At 38.4% G+C, this 17192-nt stretch overlaps 1 protein-coding gene across 1 annotated transcript in view; it reads right to left on the bottom strand.

Moving 5' to 3' along the window:
* Positions 1-17192, bottom strand: part of PCDH15 (protocadherin related 15) — a 698694-nt gene that overhangs the window by 220914 nt on the left and 460588 nt on the right. The window contains exons 18-19 of the mRNA XM_034775466.1: positions 4303-4608; positions 3380-3604 (exon numbers count right to left, since the gene is read on the bottom strand). Coding sequence (XP_034631357.1) covers positions 3380-3604; positions 4303-4608 — 531 coding nt within the window. The remainder of the gene's footprint in view (positions 1-3379; positions 3605-4302; positions 4609-17192) is intronic.

Below are 17192 nucleotides of genomic sequence, written 5' to 3'. Positions count from 1 at the left end.
AAGTTAAATTATTCAAAACCACGTAGCAATTTACAGTGTGGATAAATATTAACCAAGCACTAGGTTAAAACCAACATAGTGATTTCATATATGGCCACAATTAAATCTGAACTCTCTGGCACCGAGAGAGTCACCCAGATAGCAATGGAAAGGCAAATGTGTAAGATATTGCTCCGTGATCACATAACAAATGAGGAGATCAGAAGGCACAGAGGTGACCGATATAGTGCAGGCGATGTACGATGCAAAGCAGAGATATGTGGGTCATGTCGTTCGTAGGCAAGAGAATAGGTCAGTGGTGGGCAACCTGCAGCCTGTCAGGGTAATCTGCTGCTGGGCCACCAGACAGTTTGTTTAATTTTGCATGGCTACCCACGGCTCCCAGTGACTGCGGTTTGCATTCCTGGCCAATGGGAGCTGCAGGATGCGGCAGCCAGCATGTCCGCGTGGCCTGCGGCACTTCCTGCAGCTCCCATTGACCGGGAATGGTGAACCGCAAATGCAAATGTAAACAAACTGTCTGGCAGCCTGCCAGCAGATTACCCTGACGGGCCGCTGGTTGCCCACCACTGCAATAGGTGGACAACCTGCATCAGTGACTAAATACCTAGAGACCACAAGTGACCACCGAGCAAACCAAAAATGAGCTGGGCTGATCCCATGACAAAACTCTTTGGCCAGAAATGTAAAGAATGTGCTTGCAACAAAACAAATGGTGTGGAATCGACTTGCGTTCGTGGAGGGACAGCTGAGGACAAGTCAGACAAAGGCGGACAAATCTTAACTCACATCTTCAGAGTTGAAAGTTTATGACTCTGCAATGTGGTTCTCACATACAAACTTCCATTCCTGAACTAAAACACCGATGACCTACTGTGACGTTGTGCAGTCTATATGGTTTTATAAAAACTTAATAATAAGTCAATATAATGTAACTGAGATAGTTTTAGAGAAAATACGGTAATAAGTGAATGTAAGTAACTGGGATATGCCTCATGCAAAAGGTCTCTTGTAAGGTATCATTCCAAAGCTTATAATCTACTGAGTGTGATCATCTGATTTGTATAAATGTACCACTCTTGTATCTAAAACTAGAAATATAAAATGTAACTCTGAGGGCCTATTGTAATTGTGTAAAGTGTGGACCATTAATGATGGTTTGGAATCTTGATGACTCCCATTGTCTGCAGATGGCTGTATTTACCCATGAGTCTTCCTGTATATGTGTGTGCTGGCAAGTGAGTAATGAAGTCTTGCAGTGACATGTGATCATGTCACCTGAACTGGAATCCATCTTTAACCTGGTGCTTTTCCAGTGAGGGGGGGTGGAAACCCAGAGAGACAAAGAGTTCCCGCCTTATGCAAAAGATATATAAAGGGGGGAAGAGAACAGAGAGAGAGAGGAGCCATCATGAAGAATCCCCTAGCTACCACCTGAGCTGCAACAAGAGCTGTACCAGGGGAAAGGATTGTGCCCAGGCCTGGAAGATGTCCAGTCTGAGAAAAACTTACTGAAGCATTTCTGAGGGTGAGATTATCTGTATTTAGTTTGATTAGGCATAGATTTGCGCATTTTATTTTATTTTGCTTGGTGACTTACTTTGTTCTGTCTGTTACTACTTTGAACCACTTAAATCCTACTGTCTGTATTTAATAAAATCACTTTTTATTTAGTAATTTACTCAGAGTATGTATTAATACCTGGGGGAGCAAACAACTGTGCATATCTCTCTATCAGTGTTATAGAGGGCGAACAATTTATGAGTTTGCCCTGCATACGTTTTATGCAGGGTAAAACGGATTTATTTGGGTTTAGACCCCATTGGGAGTTGGGCATCTGAGTGCTAAAGACAAGCACACTACTGCGAGCTGTTTTCAGGTAAACTTGCAGCTTTGGGACAGGAGATTCTGACCCTGGATCTGTGTCTGGAGCCAGACGGGAGTGTCTGGCTCAGCAAGATAGGGTGCTGGAGTCCTGAGCTGGCAGGGAAAACAGAAGCAGGGGTAGTCTTTGCACATCGGGTGGCAGCTCCCAGGGGGGTTTCTGTGATCCAACCCGTCACACCTACCTCCACACCATCCTACCCAAACTACACAAAATGAAGGAAGAAGGCGTTTTTGGCACAAAAATCAGCTCATCCACAGACATAAAAACTCAAGGAAGCAGACACTTGATAAAGGAATCCAAAATGCCTTCCCAGAAAAATGTAAGACCCCACAAGTCTAGAACCAGTCCTGCAGAACTGCCAGGCTGCTTACAGTTCCATACCGTCAACCAGCAAAAGCTGTGACCAGTTTGTGAACCATGTGGACACAGACCCACGGAAAGTCCCACCTCAAAGTGGCTGACAGGCAGCAGCCTTGTGGCTCCTGATTGGCTTCACACCCTATATAAATCTAAGAGGCATTCCAGAAAGTGTCCAGGCAACAGTGTGGCTCTTCTGTAGGAGCCATGTACATTTATTTTCCCTGCTCCTGAACTCCTGGCTTCAACCTTGGATTGAGTTGGACTTCGCCTCCTGAACCAGAGCCTGAAACCTGACTACAAACTCCTCCACTACTAGCCTCAGATTTGCCCTTGCTCTGATCTGGGTCCCCATTGCCCTTGTTGGGATCCTGACAATATAATTGCATCAGACAAATCATAACTAGTAGCAAAACAAACAGCAGCTCTTATTTAGAAGCTCTCATATAATACTTCATCAGTGCATCTTTAAGCACTTTACAAATAGGAACATTATTGCCATTTTACAGATTGGAAAAGAAAGACACAGAGAGATGAGGTAAAGTTAAGTGCTCAAGTTCTCACAGCCAGTCACTGGCAGAATAAGGACTAAATATTGTAAAAGAAGCACAAAATAAGCTATTTTCTTTTGTAAGGCTGTGCCTTCATGCAGCAGAAATTGAAATATAAGTAGTGTGCAGCATCAGCACTTAATGCATAAGAATGGTTAATAAAATTACAATTTATGTGACCTTAAATTGAAATGTGATGGTGTCATTTTTTCAAACCATTCCATTAAGTATTTATTCCAGCCTTTTGGGGATCATAAAGAATTAAATGTTTACTCATTTATGAAGTATTCTCAGATCTATTCCTGTAAGTAATAAATCTATGAGCAAGCACATAACTGTGTAATTGCATGCAATTGCAAAGCAATTACAATAGTGATACACTGTACATTTTAAATGGGAACAAGTTACTGCTATAAAAAGGCAACAGCTTTACATAAATTGTAAGTGAGGGATAGGACAAACTACAAAGAAAACAAAGATATTGCTATTGTGCTCCTGCATCCTACTGGAAGACCTCTAAAGGTTACTGAGGTATTGTATAACTGAGAAAACGATGTTATCGACTGCAAAGTTTTACTCTTACCTTTATTCTCACAGTGACAGTAGCAAGTCCTGGAGGCATAGTTCCTCCACTATCAAAGGCTTCCACTAGAAAGGTAAAGGTTGCCTCTGTGCCAGAAAATGACTCATAATCCAAGGATTTTAAAAGTGATAATTCTCCTGTGAACTTGTTCAATGAAAAAAACGGCAATGCTTCCTGGGTTCGTATCCGATAGGTAACATTTGAACCAAGGTCAATATCCTTTGCCTACAGCAAAAGAGAATTTACTTGAAAACTAAAACTGAGAAGTCACAAGGAAAAACACCAGCTCACAATTTTTACAGGACATACATTTGATTTATTTGATATTACTAAGAACATTTGCTTTCTTCGGTGCAGTTCATATATTTTTTTTCATAATTTTAATTGTTAATTTTAACAAGATATATTTTTAGTAGGCTTGAGGAAATCAACTTTTTTTTCCAAAACCAACTCTGCTAGTCAACAGATGCTGCTTTTAAGATATGTACTACTTGCCTAATTAAGAGATTTGGATTAAAATTTTGGAAGGACATTTGAACTCTTTGGGTCTAAAATAAACTGGCAATATCCATATATTAGAGCCTCACTGGAGAATGCAAATGTATTTTAGTAATGTAATTGACATTTAAAAAAATCTACATGTAAAGTATTTCAATAGTATTCTACTTATGTTTTGATTTTCCATCATTGCTTTTATTAATTAGTAGAAATGTAAGCTCTATGCTTCTAATATTTTTCACTTGCCTGTCCTACGCCAAATATCACATTTTCACAAAGAGAAAAAGGCTTTAAGGAGGTTTGGGTATCACTTCTCCCCTCACATTTTTAATCGCTTATTTTGGTTTTAATGGCAACCAGTTAGATGAGAACAGCCTCACACAATAAGATTAACAAAATATTTTCTTTGATCCAGAGTGCCTTACCTCTATTCGCAGGAAGACTGTGCCAGGTGGTAGATTTTCTGGAACACACACAGTGTAGGAGGCATTAGTGAACATAGGGCTGTTGTCATCAATATCCAGAACTTTGATTGCCAGAGTTAATGTTGAACGGCGGGGGTCCACAGCTCCATCTGTTGCTTCAACAGTAAGTTCATAATAGTCCCTTGTTTCTCTGTTCAGTTTAACTGCTGTGTAAATGCTACCATTTGATGTGATGCGGAAAATATTGTTGAAGTTTACCAAGCTGTAATGTACTTGGCCATTTACTGCAGCATCTGGGTCTGTAGCCTAAAAGAAAAGAAAAAGCCATATTGTTTTAAAATACATTTGAAAGGTATGTGGATTAGATTCAGACATGATCAGTGAGCCTTTTATTCGACTTTCTAATATAAAAGAATCCAAAGGACATTGAAGTCAATGGAATCGTTCCATTGACTTCAGTGGTTTGCGGATGAGCTTCAAGTTTCCACTTACCTGACATGAAAAATTTCATATTGTTACTTTCTATATGGTATTAATTTAGTTTATGAAAACTGTTGGAATAAGTATGGAAGGGATTATCTGGGAAAGTGGGGAAGCTTATTTTGGCCATGTATATTACATCAAAGCTTGTGATTGTTGTTAAACTTTCTTCATTGGGTCTGATGACTTCTTAATTCTTTTGAACAACACATGTAACAGGCCTTTTTTCACTAGTCACAATGAGTTATTTATAATCAACACTTTCAACATATTACATAAAGATCTAAAATTTAGCACCTCTTGTCCTCTTCAACCTACTTCTGAGCAAAAAATGTTACTGTTGAAAACTAATTATTTTTGAATACTATTCCTTAGATTCAGCTTTGCAAAATCATGGCATTTACCAGCCTTGGCAAAAATTCTATTAACTTGTTGTAGCAGACAATATTGATGATGTGTTTGACCATGGTATAGTATAATTAAACACAAAAAATACATTTTAAAAGGCATTTAAGTTATAGCATTAATCAAAAGAGAGCGGAAGGGCGTATCTAAGTTGCCATAATGCCTTTAACTCAGCCCCTCTTTACCTAGATGTTGCTGCAACCACAAGAGAATGTGTGCATTGTATTGCAAGTCTCTGACTTCAGTTACTGTTAAGGGAATTCATATGCTCAAACTGAGGAAAGAGCATATCAGCTAGACTCTTACCCCATGCTGAGAACTCCTCCAATATGGGGGAGTCCCAATTTGATGTAGAACTGGAATAGCCACATCCTATGCAACCCATCTTCAAGCACCGAGTGTAGAGACATAGCAGGATACTGCTGTGTTGTTGTGATCTCTGACGGACATAACTGCTCTTAATGGCAATGTACTGAATGCTCTAAACTATACCAAGTACTAGGCCAATGGAAAATTGACCTCTGAGATTTCCCTGCCTTAGCAATGCCCACTAGCACAACTAAGGCTGGGTCTACACTACCCGCCTGAATTGGCGGGTAGAAATCGACCTCTCGGGGATCGATTTATCGCGTCCCGTTGGGATGCGACAATCGATCCCCGAATCGACGCTCTTACTCCACCAGCGGAGGTGGGAGTAAGCGCCGTCGACGGGAAGCCGCAGAGGTCGATTTTGCCGCCGTCCTCACAGCGGGGTAAGTCGGCTGCGATACGTCGAATTCAGCTACGCTATTCACGTAGCTGAATTTGCGTATCTTAAATCGACCCCCCCCTCCCCGTAGTGTAGCTGTAGCCTAAGAATCTGGGTCTATGTCTTATGAGATGCTCAATCTGAAGAAAAGTATTCAAGAGCCCATTTCTGCTCCTACTAAAAATCAATAGGAAAACTCCAATTTCATTGCAAGTGTCATAGAATCCAGGCTGCATACAAGAAATGAATAATGGTGTGTTCAGTGAGGTAACTTATGTGTTTTAATTTATTGTTACAACTCTTAATATTTTAGTAATTTTAAACACTTTCTCCTTGAAGCGTCATTTCATTTTTATAGTTTATTTACTAGTTATGTTCTTTAAACTTGATTGGTATTTACATGACCAAGACAGTAACATTGTCATGAAAGGTTTATTCTACATTTGCTGATAGCACTATTTGCAAGCATGTTTTTGTGCATTTCCTTGGCATCATCTCACTAATGTTTAAATATCTTTGAGGTAATTTAAAATAGGATTTAGGATGGCTCAGACCATAAAATCCCTAGTGTGCTAGGTTACTGATTTTAGCACTCAAAATAGTTCTTACAGTTACACTGAGGACTGTGAATAATTTTCATTCACATGGTAAACTGAAATCTAGAGAAAACAAAAAAAATGTACTAGTTTTTAAATGTTGGGTCTGCAAACTTTGCTAGATAAATTTTTCTAAGTTAGGAATTTCAGCGTACGATACAGGAGATATAGATGAATATTCAGGAGAAAGCTGAAATTAGTCCAGATAAGCACCACAAATTCCAGATACTTCAAACTTTATCTAAATTACTCCAGTCTGAAAAATTGCCCTGGAGTGGAATGCAACACAGAATTGGGCATTTTAATTCCAAACAGGCCTGTAACACTATTCCATGAGGCTGACTTGGGCTTCTCTTTTTATACTTTACACTTCCACTTCCATCTTAGCAAGCAAAGAAGTGAACCAACATAAAAAAAATACTTTAAAATAGTAATCCAACGTTTGTGATTATTTGATTTAGTTCAAGTTTTGGGTAACATTATTTTACTCCTACTAGTGCATCCAACCCATACACATGATATTCTAAATATTAGCAAAATAAACTTGCCTACATATAAGTGGTGTCCATTTTATTTTTTATTAGAGGGCATGCAATTCAGATACACCTCTATCCCGATATAACGCGGCCCAATATAACATGAATTTGGATAGAATGCGGTAAAGCAGCGCTCCGGGGGGGCGGGACTGCGTACTCAGGCGGATCAAAGCAAGTTCAATATAACGCGGTTTCACTTATAACACGGTAAGATTTTTTGGCTCCCAAGGACAGCGTTATATCGGGGTAGAGGTGTAATCATCTCATACTGACTGCTAGGGTCTTAACATAGTTTGAGTGTTGGCCTGTTCTCTTTCCTCCCTGTTAATTAAATGAAGTCATGGTGAATAAGGTCATGTAAGGTAAGTGTATTTTGTGAGCAAGGTAGCTTCATTTGTTTACATTTATAAATGAACCTACAGAAGTTGAGGAAAATAACATAAAAATCACTGATTATCAGCACTACTATCAGGAAGTTTTCATGAATGTTTAAAATCCTACCAAAGTGTTCAGTGTGAGACACTATAATGAAACAATTTATCTTCCTAGAAATCAATTAAAAGTTAATTAAAATGGTTAACAAGAAAAAGCACACATTTGCCCCCTTGTACTACATCAATTCAATAAGCAGTAGTGGCTGCAACATTATAATGATCTATCTATAGTTAACACATCTTTGTAATCAGCGTCTTACTACCTGCATCTGATCTGTGTCTACTTAGTTTGCAAGTGCTTCTACTCCCATGTACGTAATTTGGTTTTGTGAAGAAAGATCTCAGTGGATGAGACACTGGAGAATTACCAGAAAAGGTGATGACATCAGCTAGTTGATGAGAAAACTAAAACTTGGAAACGCAAAATAAATTAAAAAATCTGTTTTGGGATAAGTCAGCATATAGGAAATACAGAATATGGTATTGGGATTTTAGCTGAGATAGTAGCAGTAAGCTGTATTAATCCATGTCAGATGTGTGTGAGGCTGTGGCATGTGCTCAAATGGCTTTAGTTTAAACCAGAGCCACATGATAGCAATTAAACAGCTGCTAACTGGATTACAGTCAGCCCTCATTAAGGTAACAATAGTAATCTGGAAAAAGATTTATTGCTGTAGAAAATTAAACTACTAAATTAAACCATGTAAAGTTTATTTCTCTCTCTAACAAGGAAATAACATTTTTGAAAGATTACTATATTTTAATGGAGCTCACTTTAAATGACAGCCCAAAATCTTAATATTTGGACTCTGTTTCCTGAGAGCCGTGAATGCTCATTTTGTAAAATCAGTTGTGTATGTCTCTGGACATACACTTATTGTACAAGTTTCACAGGAATATCAATGCTTGGTCCTGATTCTTATCTCATTTATGCATGCAAATAATCAGATGTTCTGTGAATGAAGTCAATGCAGTTGCACCTATTTAAATTGGTGAGAGATCAAAATAAGGCCCAATATTAATTTATCATAGTCCCTCTGTGCATTGCTACATACTAGTTCAACAGTCCAAGGTTAAAAAAAAAAACGTTCTAATAAAATCCTGCAATAGTTCCCCTAATAGAAATTACATATACTTTGTCTAGTAAAATTCCCACTCTATTGATTTTATTATTATCCATATAAAAGACACAAAACCAACTTAATCCAAAATTCATTGACTGAAGTCAATGGACATAAGCCAGGGATAAATACATACCATCAACACTACTGCTCTATTCTAAATATTATCCAATAACTGGGGAGGGATTATGTGCTGCTCCTCTTGGAGGAGAAGCACACACAGGTGGAGCTCTGGAGGGAGAAAAGGAGGAGTCCTGGGATTCTGGGCTGGTGCATAAATAAAAGTAGCTCAAAGCTCTTCTAAGTTACAGTTGCTCTTCCTGGGCTGCCTAGGGGTAGCACTGCAACGCGGAGGTGCTCAGAATGGTCATAACTTCATATCCCATGACCCTGTCCCCAACACTGGGGTTTGCAAGAGGTCCTGTGTGAGGTAGCCTACAAATGTCTTATGGAGTGCCTGTGCTAGGCAAATTCTCCCCTGGACAGTTAAGAGGTTTTATATCAGTGTACAGGGGTTGTAGTGGGAAGGAGAATCCCTCCTCTGTTCCCTCTCTCTTTTTAATAAATAAATAAAATAATTAAATGCCCTTTGTTATCCATGTTGTATTTAGGATCCTAATTTATAATATACTATACATTTAGTGAGCCATCAGTTAAATTATTTGGTGTATAAAAATATGTGTTAACACACTTATGTACAAATATACACCACTGATCATTGAAAGGAGCATTATAATCTCATAAGTAGAAAAATACGAAAATACTGAAGCTATTTATCTGTGATAACAGCCCTCAGATAAATGGTTTGACAAAATGATAAAGCAAGTTTAAGCAAGTAACTAGGATACCCGTCTAAATGTTATGGACCAGATCCATACCTGCTGTAAATTGTCATAGTTCTCATTTACATCAGCTGAGGGTCTGGCCCTATAGACTTTAAGTATGTAAGGGTGGGTGAGGCTAACAATTAAATCAAGTTTCAGAGTAGCAGCCGTGTTAGTCTGTATCCGCAAAAAGAAGAACAGGAGTACTTGTGGCACCTTAGAGACTAACAAATTTATTAGAGCATAAGCTTTCGTGGACTACAGCCCACTTCTTCGGATGCATATCAACAGTAAATCAACAGTAGGATAATGTGCCAAGGTTCACAGGTCTTTTGGCATTTCCTTGATGTCTGCCACACCTTGCCACAATGATGTCACTAGAAGGAAGCCTTGCTGAGACTGGACACAGTATGTTTGTCTGTCTTGTGATCCTGGATGTCTTGTGGCTGTGCAGCTTTGGTCCAGACCTCTGACCCCAACAACCTGCTAGCAGCCCACAAGCCTCACCCTGATTTTGCTCAACCTGGTTACCCCTTGCAGGCTGACCTAGTACCCTTCCATCCCCGAACTTGCCCCCAAATCGTCCTACTGCAGGGACCAGTCTCTCTCACTGGACCTTTACAGAGACAGTAAAACACTTCAACCTGTTACCTTTCTAGAAGCACACACTCTATTGAACTTACACAGCACTGTGATTTATAATGAATGCAGAGCAAGTTTATTAACAAAAGACCATGGATTAAGTGATACCAATTAAAATAAAAAGGCAGAGATGGCTACAAAAGCAAATAAAAGTGAAAATATTAATCTAAAAACCTACAACTTAATCTAGCAAGATACAGTCTTAGTTCAAGATCATTTTTCTCTCATCCATAATCTCCTTTCCAGCTTTTATTGACCAGTCTGGCCAGGACCTGGCACCGATATCAAATTGCTTGCTTTCTTTGTCTCCTAATGTGAAGGATAAAAGATGGAAGCTCTCTCTGTTCCTTATATCCCCAAAGGGGTTGCTTTAGTCTTATAAAGCAAGCAGGAAGGCCTCTTGGGGATTCAATCTCATGTCTGTCTCTGAGGTGCAGGAGCCTTGTTAATATTGTCTCTCAAGTTCAGGATCAGGATAACCACTGCTGGTTTACCCTGATGGCTTTGTTTACTACTAATATGTAAACTGAAATAAACCCACATTCCTTTGTCTACGAAAGACCTATTTATCACCTTTACCTAAGCTGGGCTGTCTGATCTTTACCAAGTTCTAATAATATCCTAGAGAGGGAATTCATAACTTCACATATAATGTTAACACATATATTTTACAATGATATTAGTAACCAGTGTGTTATAAGCTTTCATATGGAATTCTCATGAGGAATATTTTATACAGATATTATTGCAGTAGTGCGTAGGGCATGAATACAGGGTTACTTAGTGTTACAGCCTAGACAAGAGTTTGTTGGTCCCATTTTAACCTGAACTAAATGATTGGCAATTAACTTAACTAGCACAATTGTAAATGCGACTCTAGACACACTTGTTTCAGGACACAAATATTTGTGGTTTACCCCAGAAGTCAGCCAATTTTTAATTGCTAATGCTAAGTCCTGAGGTAAATCACAAAAACATTTGTGTACTGGAACAAACATTTGTGGAGTATCCAGACCACCATTTACAACTGTGTTAATAACTATGTTCACTGGCAAGAAATTAACTCAAGTTAAAATAGGACCACAAATCCAAATCTCATTATTGTTAACTCTCATAACATGTGGAGTCATGTGATTGTGAGAATCTCAGCTTTCTTTTAAAAAGAGGCACAATTTTTGCTCTCATGGTTGCAACAAATAGCCTAAATAGCGTGTACTTTAAAGTCTTAGAAACCAGAAGACAAACCAAAAGAATTCCAAATGATTATTTTTTAAAAGTCTCATGATTTTAAATCATTCTTGTGATTTTTTGCAGCCTGATTCATGAATTTGGCAGGGGTAATACTTTAGTCTAGAGCAGGGGTCGGCAACCTTTCAGAAGTGGTGTGCCAAGTCATCATTTATTCACTCTGATTTAAGGTTTTGCGTGCCAGTAATACATTTTAACATTTTTAGAAGGTCTCTTTCTATAAGTCTATAATATATAACTAAACTATTGTTGTATGTAAAGTAAATAAGGTTTTAAAAATGTTTAAGAAGCTTCATTTAAAATTAAATTAAAATGCAGAGCCCCACGGACCGGTGGCCAGGACCCGGGTAGTGTGAGTGCAACTGAAAATCAACTCGCGTGCCGCCTTCGGAACACGTGCCATAGGTCGCCTACCCCTGGTCTAGAGGCAACAAACATGGCCTGGGGTTTTGGGTTTAGGTCTAAGCCTCGGTTAACAGGAAGCTGCATGAGGCACTAGACACCTGTATATCTGCAGTGATATGGATCCAGCTACTTTGCACTGCAGGAGTGACCCTAAAGCAGCTAGAGAAGGGGACAAGAACTGACATGATCTACTGAGATATAGATTTCTAAACAATATATATTTGAATTCAGACTATGGGATACTCCAGTCATCCTTTATTTACAAACTTTTATATATAAACCTTTCTAGTCATAGCTTAATATTTTGAGAGCTAAAGTCAAGTATGAGTTATGAGAATCAGTCTTATGAAAGAAAATAACTATCCTAACAGAGTACTTTCCATAGTAAATACCATTTAGCATATGAGCGTATAGTTATGTGATATTACATTTCAGACAATCAAAATTGGTTTTGACATAAAAAACTGTAGCAAAATATAAATTTAGCAAATTCACTTAGTCTTATTTAGTTAACATTTTGTAACTACAGAGATAATTAACCATTTTTAAAGATGAAAATGAAGTTTCACCGATTTTCTTAAAGAATCACATATTTTGGTCATATACAATGTATTATTTTTATATGAAAATTGTTTCCAACAGAGTCTAAGAACAGTTCAGGGCATTATAATCTGTAGAAAAGCAGTTCCAAAACGCTAATCTGTGAAGCACTCAGTGGTACTGGCTGTTCTTTTTTGTAGCTACTACATCACACTAAGATGGATAAGAATTCATTAATATTTTCCCCTAATTTCACCTACATACTTGTTTAGTTACCACAAGGAGTTTTATGATCACAAAAGGGGGAGGTGCGCCAGGGGGTGCACACAATCACAAACGGGAAGCAGGGAACGAGTTTATAAAACAATTTCTCTATTAACATGTGGTCCCATTCTATAAAAAAAAGTTTGAAAAATCCTGCTGTGAGTTGAATCAGTCCTGCTGGCATTTGCCATTGTCTTGCAAATTCCTGCTAGTTTGGACACAATATGTTTAATAGGATTAATTATTTCCAAATGCTTAGCCACATTATCCTCAGTATGCAGTTACTAGTTGTGAAGAGATCTTTATTAGGTTAGGCAGGAAGCGTCATCTCAGAGGAGTAAGGCCAGCATTTTATTTATGACTCCATTTAGCCTATGATCTTCACTTTCCGCGTGAATATTTACATTTATCTGTTAAGTACTGACCCTAAATTCCTAAATACAATATTTCATCTATTTGATTCATTGTTATTAAAGGTGAAACCTTTTGGAAACACTATGTCTAGCTGGTTGTCAACAACATATTGTACTACCGAATGAGAATCAGATACAATTAACTATTCTAACATTAATAGTGAATTACTTTATAATTGTTTTACTAGGTGTTTTTGAAGATAGCAGTTAGGAAATGTCATCATATCTAGCCGAGATCCAGAGATGAATTTTAAATACAGAATGTTCTGTCTATGCCGTACTGCATAATCTTCACAGTAAAGTTTTTCCTTTATGTTCCACTAGTACCAACTTTAGAATAAGAAAGAAAGAAAGAATGTGACAATTAGGACATAGCTATAGGTACATAGTGAAATGTTTAATAAAATAAGTATTAGAATGGTATTTAGACTCTATTTCTCAGACACCAGTGTGTGGTGAAATCATCAGAAGTTCCCTGAATATATTAATGAGAGTAAATTACTTTTTATTCCATTAACACTCTCTTTATATTTGAAATTTATATACATAGTCTACAAATCTACAAACAACATTGAAATTTCAAATGTTCATAATTTATAACTAAACTACCTGTCATAAATGGTATGCCCTACATTGTATGCCCTCCAGTTGCCACTTTGCTCCATCCAACCGTAACACAATTATAATGCATCTCCTCACCCTCCTATTCCCTCACCCCCACAGAGCTTTTAGGGGAAAGGGAAGTAGCACTTCAAGATGCTGTGGAGCAGTGCTGTCCTGAAGCTGGGTGCTAGTGTAACCCACACACCTGCTGGTGTGGTGTTCTGTCCCATCTAGTGGCACTGAAACACGAGAGAGAGAGAGAGAGAGAGAGAGAGATCTGTTCTACAGCCTTAACTAACAGCCAGTTGGCTTTTAGCTCATGCACTAATCTCCAGACATTCAATCCCACTCAACGACGACCGGGGTCTGTTGGCATTACACTATTTCAGGGGATGGGGGATGGAAGATCAAGTGCCCCCACATACAAAGCCTTCCCATCCAGCATCAGGATCACTAGAGTCCCTCTACTCAGCACCTGACCCACCACTATTCAAACCTCTCCCAAAGTCCATTGTGACCTGACATAAATATAAAGGGAAGGGTAACAACCTTCCTGTATACAGTACTATAAAATCCCTCCTGGCCAGAGGCACCAAATCCACTTACCTGTAAAGGGTTAAGAAGCTCAAGTACCTGGCTGGCACCTGACCCAAAGGACCAATAAGGGGACAAGATACTTTCAAATCTGGGGGTGGGGAGAAGGGGCCGGAAGGCTTTGTTCTGTCTGTTCCGTGCGGCTTTGGCCGGAGCAAGATCAAAGAAGCAAGAAATCCAACTCCTATAGGGTTAGTAAGTATTTAGCCAGGAAATGCATTAGATTTACTTTTATTTTGCCTTGTGAATTTTCTCTGTGCTGAGAGGGAGGGTATTCCTGGTTTTCTTTTTGTAACTTTAAAGTTTTGCCCAGAGGGAAACCCTCTGTGTTTTGAAACTGATTGCAAGTGAGATTATCTTCCATTCTAATCTTACAGAGGTACTCCTTTCACCTTTTTTAATTCTTCTTCTGATTGATTTTTCATTGTTTTAAGATCCAAGGGTTTGGGTCTGTGTTCACCTGTACCAATTGGTGAGGATATATTCTCAAGCCTACCCAGGAAAGGGGGTGTAGGAGCTTGGGGGATTATTCTCAAGCCTGCCCAGGAAAAGGGGTGTAAGGGCTTGGGGGGATATTTGGGGAAGGCAGGGCTCCAAGTGGCCCTCCCTAAATGTTTGTTTAAATCACTTGGTAGTGGCAGCGTTACCTAATCCAAGGTACAAGGAAGGATTTGTGCCTTGGGGAGTTTTTAACCGAAGCTGGTAGAAACAATCTTAGGGGGTCTTTCATGTGGGTCCCTACGTCTGTACCCTGACATGACCACAAATGACCTTTGAGATTTTGGTGGATACTGATAGGAAACCATGGGTGGATTCTGCAGGCTCTGGTGAAAGAAATACTGAGCATCATGGCTCTACATCATTTTGAGGTTTGTCTCTATAGAATTTAACTCTCCCTTCTCATATTCTTATTCATAGTAGATAAAGGTCAATGTATTAAGCAAATGTAAAATATCCACACATGAACTTACAAAACTGAAGAGCAGATAAATACTGCTAAGTCTAACTGTGGCCTAACATGAACGGATTTTTTCTGTGTAAAGGGCAAGGTTATATGCAGGCCTAAATAAATTAAAGTCAGAACATCTGCATGAATATAAATTAGACTTTAAAAATATTAAATAAATGATCCCTTGCTGAACAGCTTCATCTCATTAATGACTGTAACAAGGGACATAGAGAGATGATACATATGCTGCTGGCTCTCTAATCTAATTATGTTCATTGAGAAGTATAACAAGTAAGTTATTTTGAAGACTCTGTGGTAGCTGCTACTTTCTGATCCCTGTGACCACTCTCATTTGTGTCTTACACAGTGAAGATAACTCAGATACAGATGCTATGCTTATATAGTAGTATACGATAAAAAAAACTTGCAAAAGGCCTAGGACTAAAATCATATCACTACCTTCCAGCTTACTTACAAAAAACATATCCAACGCTATGTACATTCTGTCACTCTTCACTCCATCTACTGTAGCAGGATTCTGCTCTAGAATCCAACCTTACATCTATGTTTCAAGATTCTAGTCTTCAATGTTTGTAAAGAAAGCCTGATGAATGTTAATCAACTGTAAACCAAAGAAGTCTCTTCCTGAGTTTTCAAACAGCCTGAAATCAGCTCTGAGATGTATGAACAGTACAATTCATCTTAACAGAATATTAACTCTGAAACATAGTGACGACAATTGAAATTTCAGCATTGTTAATTATTTCATTATTGATCTTTTATCAGAAAACTCCACATCATGCTAACAACCATGGTGGTTTTGCTGTGTTAACTAATTATATTGGGCTTCATCCTGTGCCCATTGCACTGTAAAGTTCCCATTGTATTCAATGGGACAGGATAAGACACAGATTCTGAGATAAAGTCTAACATGCTGCTGAAAATACTTTACTCATACAAAAATTACAATCTACAGGACCTATCTAAATGCAAGGGTCCATCTTTGAGGAGTTGATTACAGGATCAGGGCCTAAATTTGATTCTTCTGAATTATGTAATGGAGAAAACATCTGTAATTTCTGACCATCTTTTATTATAGGATTACAGGATTGATTATAGGACTGTAATATATACAAAGGACAAATAATAATTTGAGCAAATAAAGGAATAACGTATGTGTTATTCTTTTTCATATTTAATCAATATTTTAACTTGAATGTGGCAGAGAATTTCCAGTATGTCACAGAATTCAATACCAAACTGCAGCAGAAATCAGATGCTTTGTTGCAGGGTATACGTGATTTAAATATACAGAATTATTACAGTGCACTTAATGGGCTGGTTATATGTTCTAAAAGACATGAAGTAAAACAGGCCATTGAAGTAGCACATGATAATTCATTAATCTGCCATTCACTTTTTTAGGGAAATCTCTTATCGAATCAGGTATGGCTGATCTAAATTAGCTTTTTGTTTCTAGTACACATGGGCCAAAATCAAAATCCCTGATCCTAAATAACCCAGAATTATGGAGAATTTCAGATTTAACTTGAAATTTCAAGGCTCTTTCTATGTTTTAAATGGTCTAAACCAAAGCCCTCGATTCAAACACTCTCAAAATCTACTGCCAAAAAAAAAAAAAAAAAAAAGATTACTTACCCTGTGCAGTAGTTGGATTCCTTGGAGATCTTTGTCCCTATGGGTGCTATATTTCAGGTGTGCTTGCCCCCACGAGAATTTTGGTAGCAGTGATGTTCAATCTCCACATGCACCCTAACTATCCTTGTGCCCCGTACTGAGAGTATGTACAGCAGAGTCAGAAGAATTACTCTTTGTTCCTTTTCTTCCACAAAGTCCTATCAAGCCCAGATTCCAAAGCAGAAGGGAAGGAGGGTGGAGAGTGAAGCACCCATAGGAACAAACATCTCAAAGAATTCCATTTACCATCAAGGGTAAGTAACCTCTCCTTCTTTGAGTAATGACCCTAACGTGCTTTAGGTGATTCCCAAGCAGTACTCCCTAAAGAGGATGGTTGTTTTGCAATGGTGCAAGTAGAAACCATTTCTTGTTGGTACTGCACTCATGGGA

The sequence above is a fragment of the Trachemys scripta genome, chromosome 7 (genome assembly GCF_013100865.1).
Source record: "Trachemys scripta elegans isolate TJP31775 chromosome 7, CAS_Tse_1.0, whole genome shotgun sequence".
NCBI lineage: Eukaryota > Metazoa > Chordata > Testudines > Emydidae > Trachemys > Trachemys scripta.
Note: the sequence above shows the minus strand (reverse complement) of the source record. Positions and strands in the feature narration are given on the sequence as shown.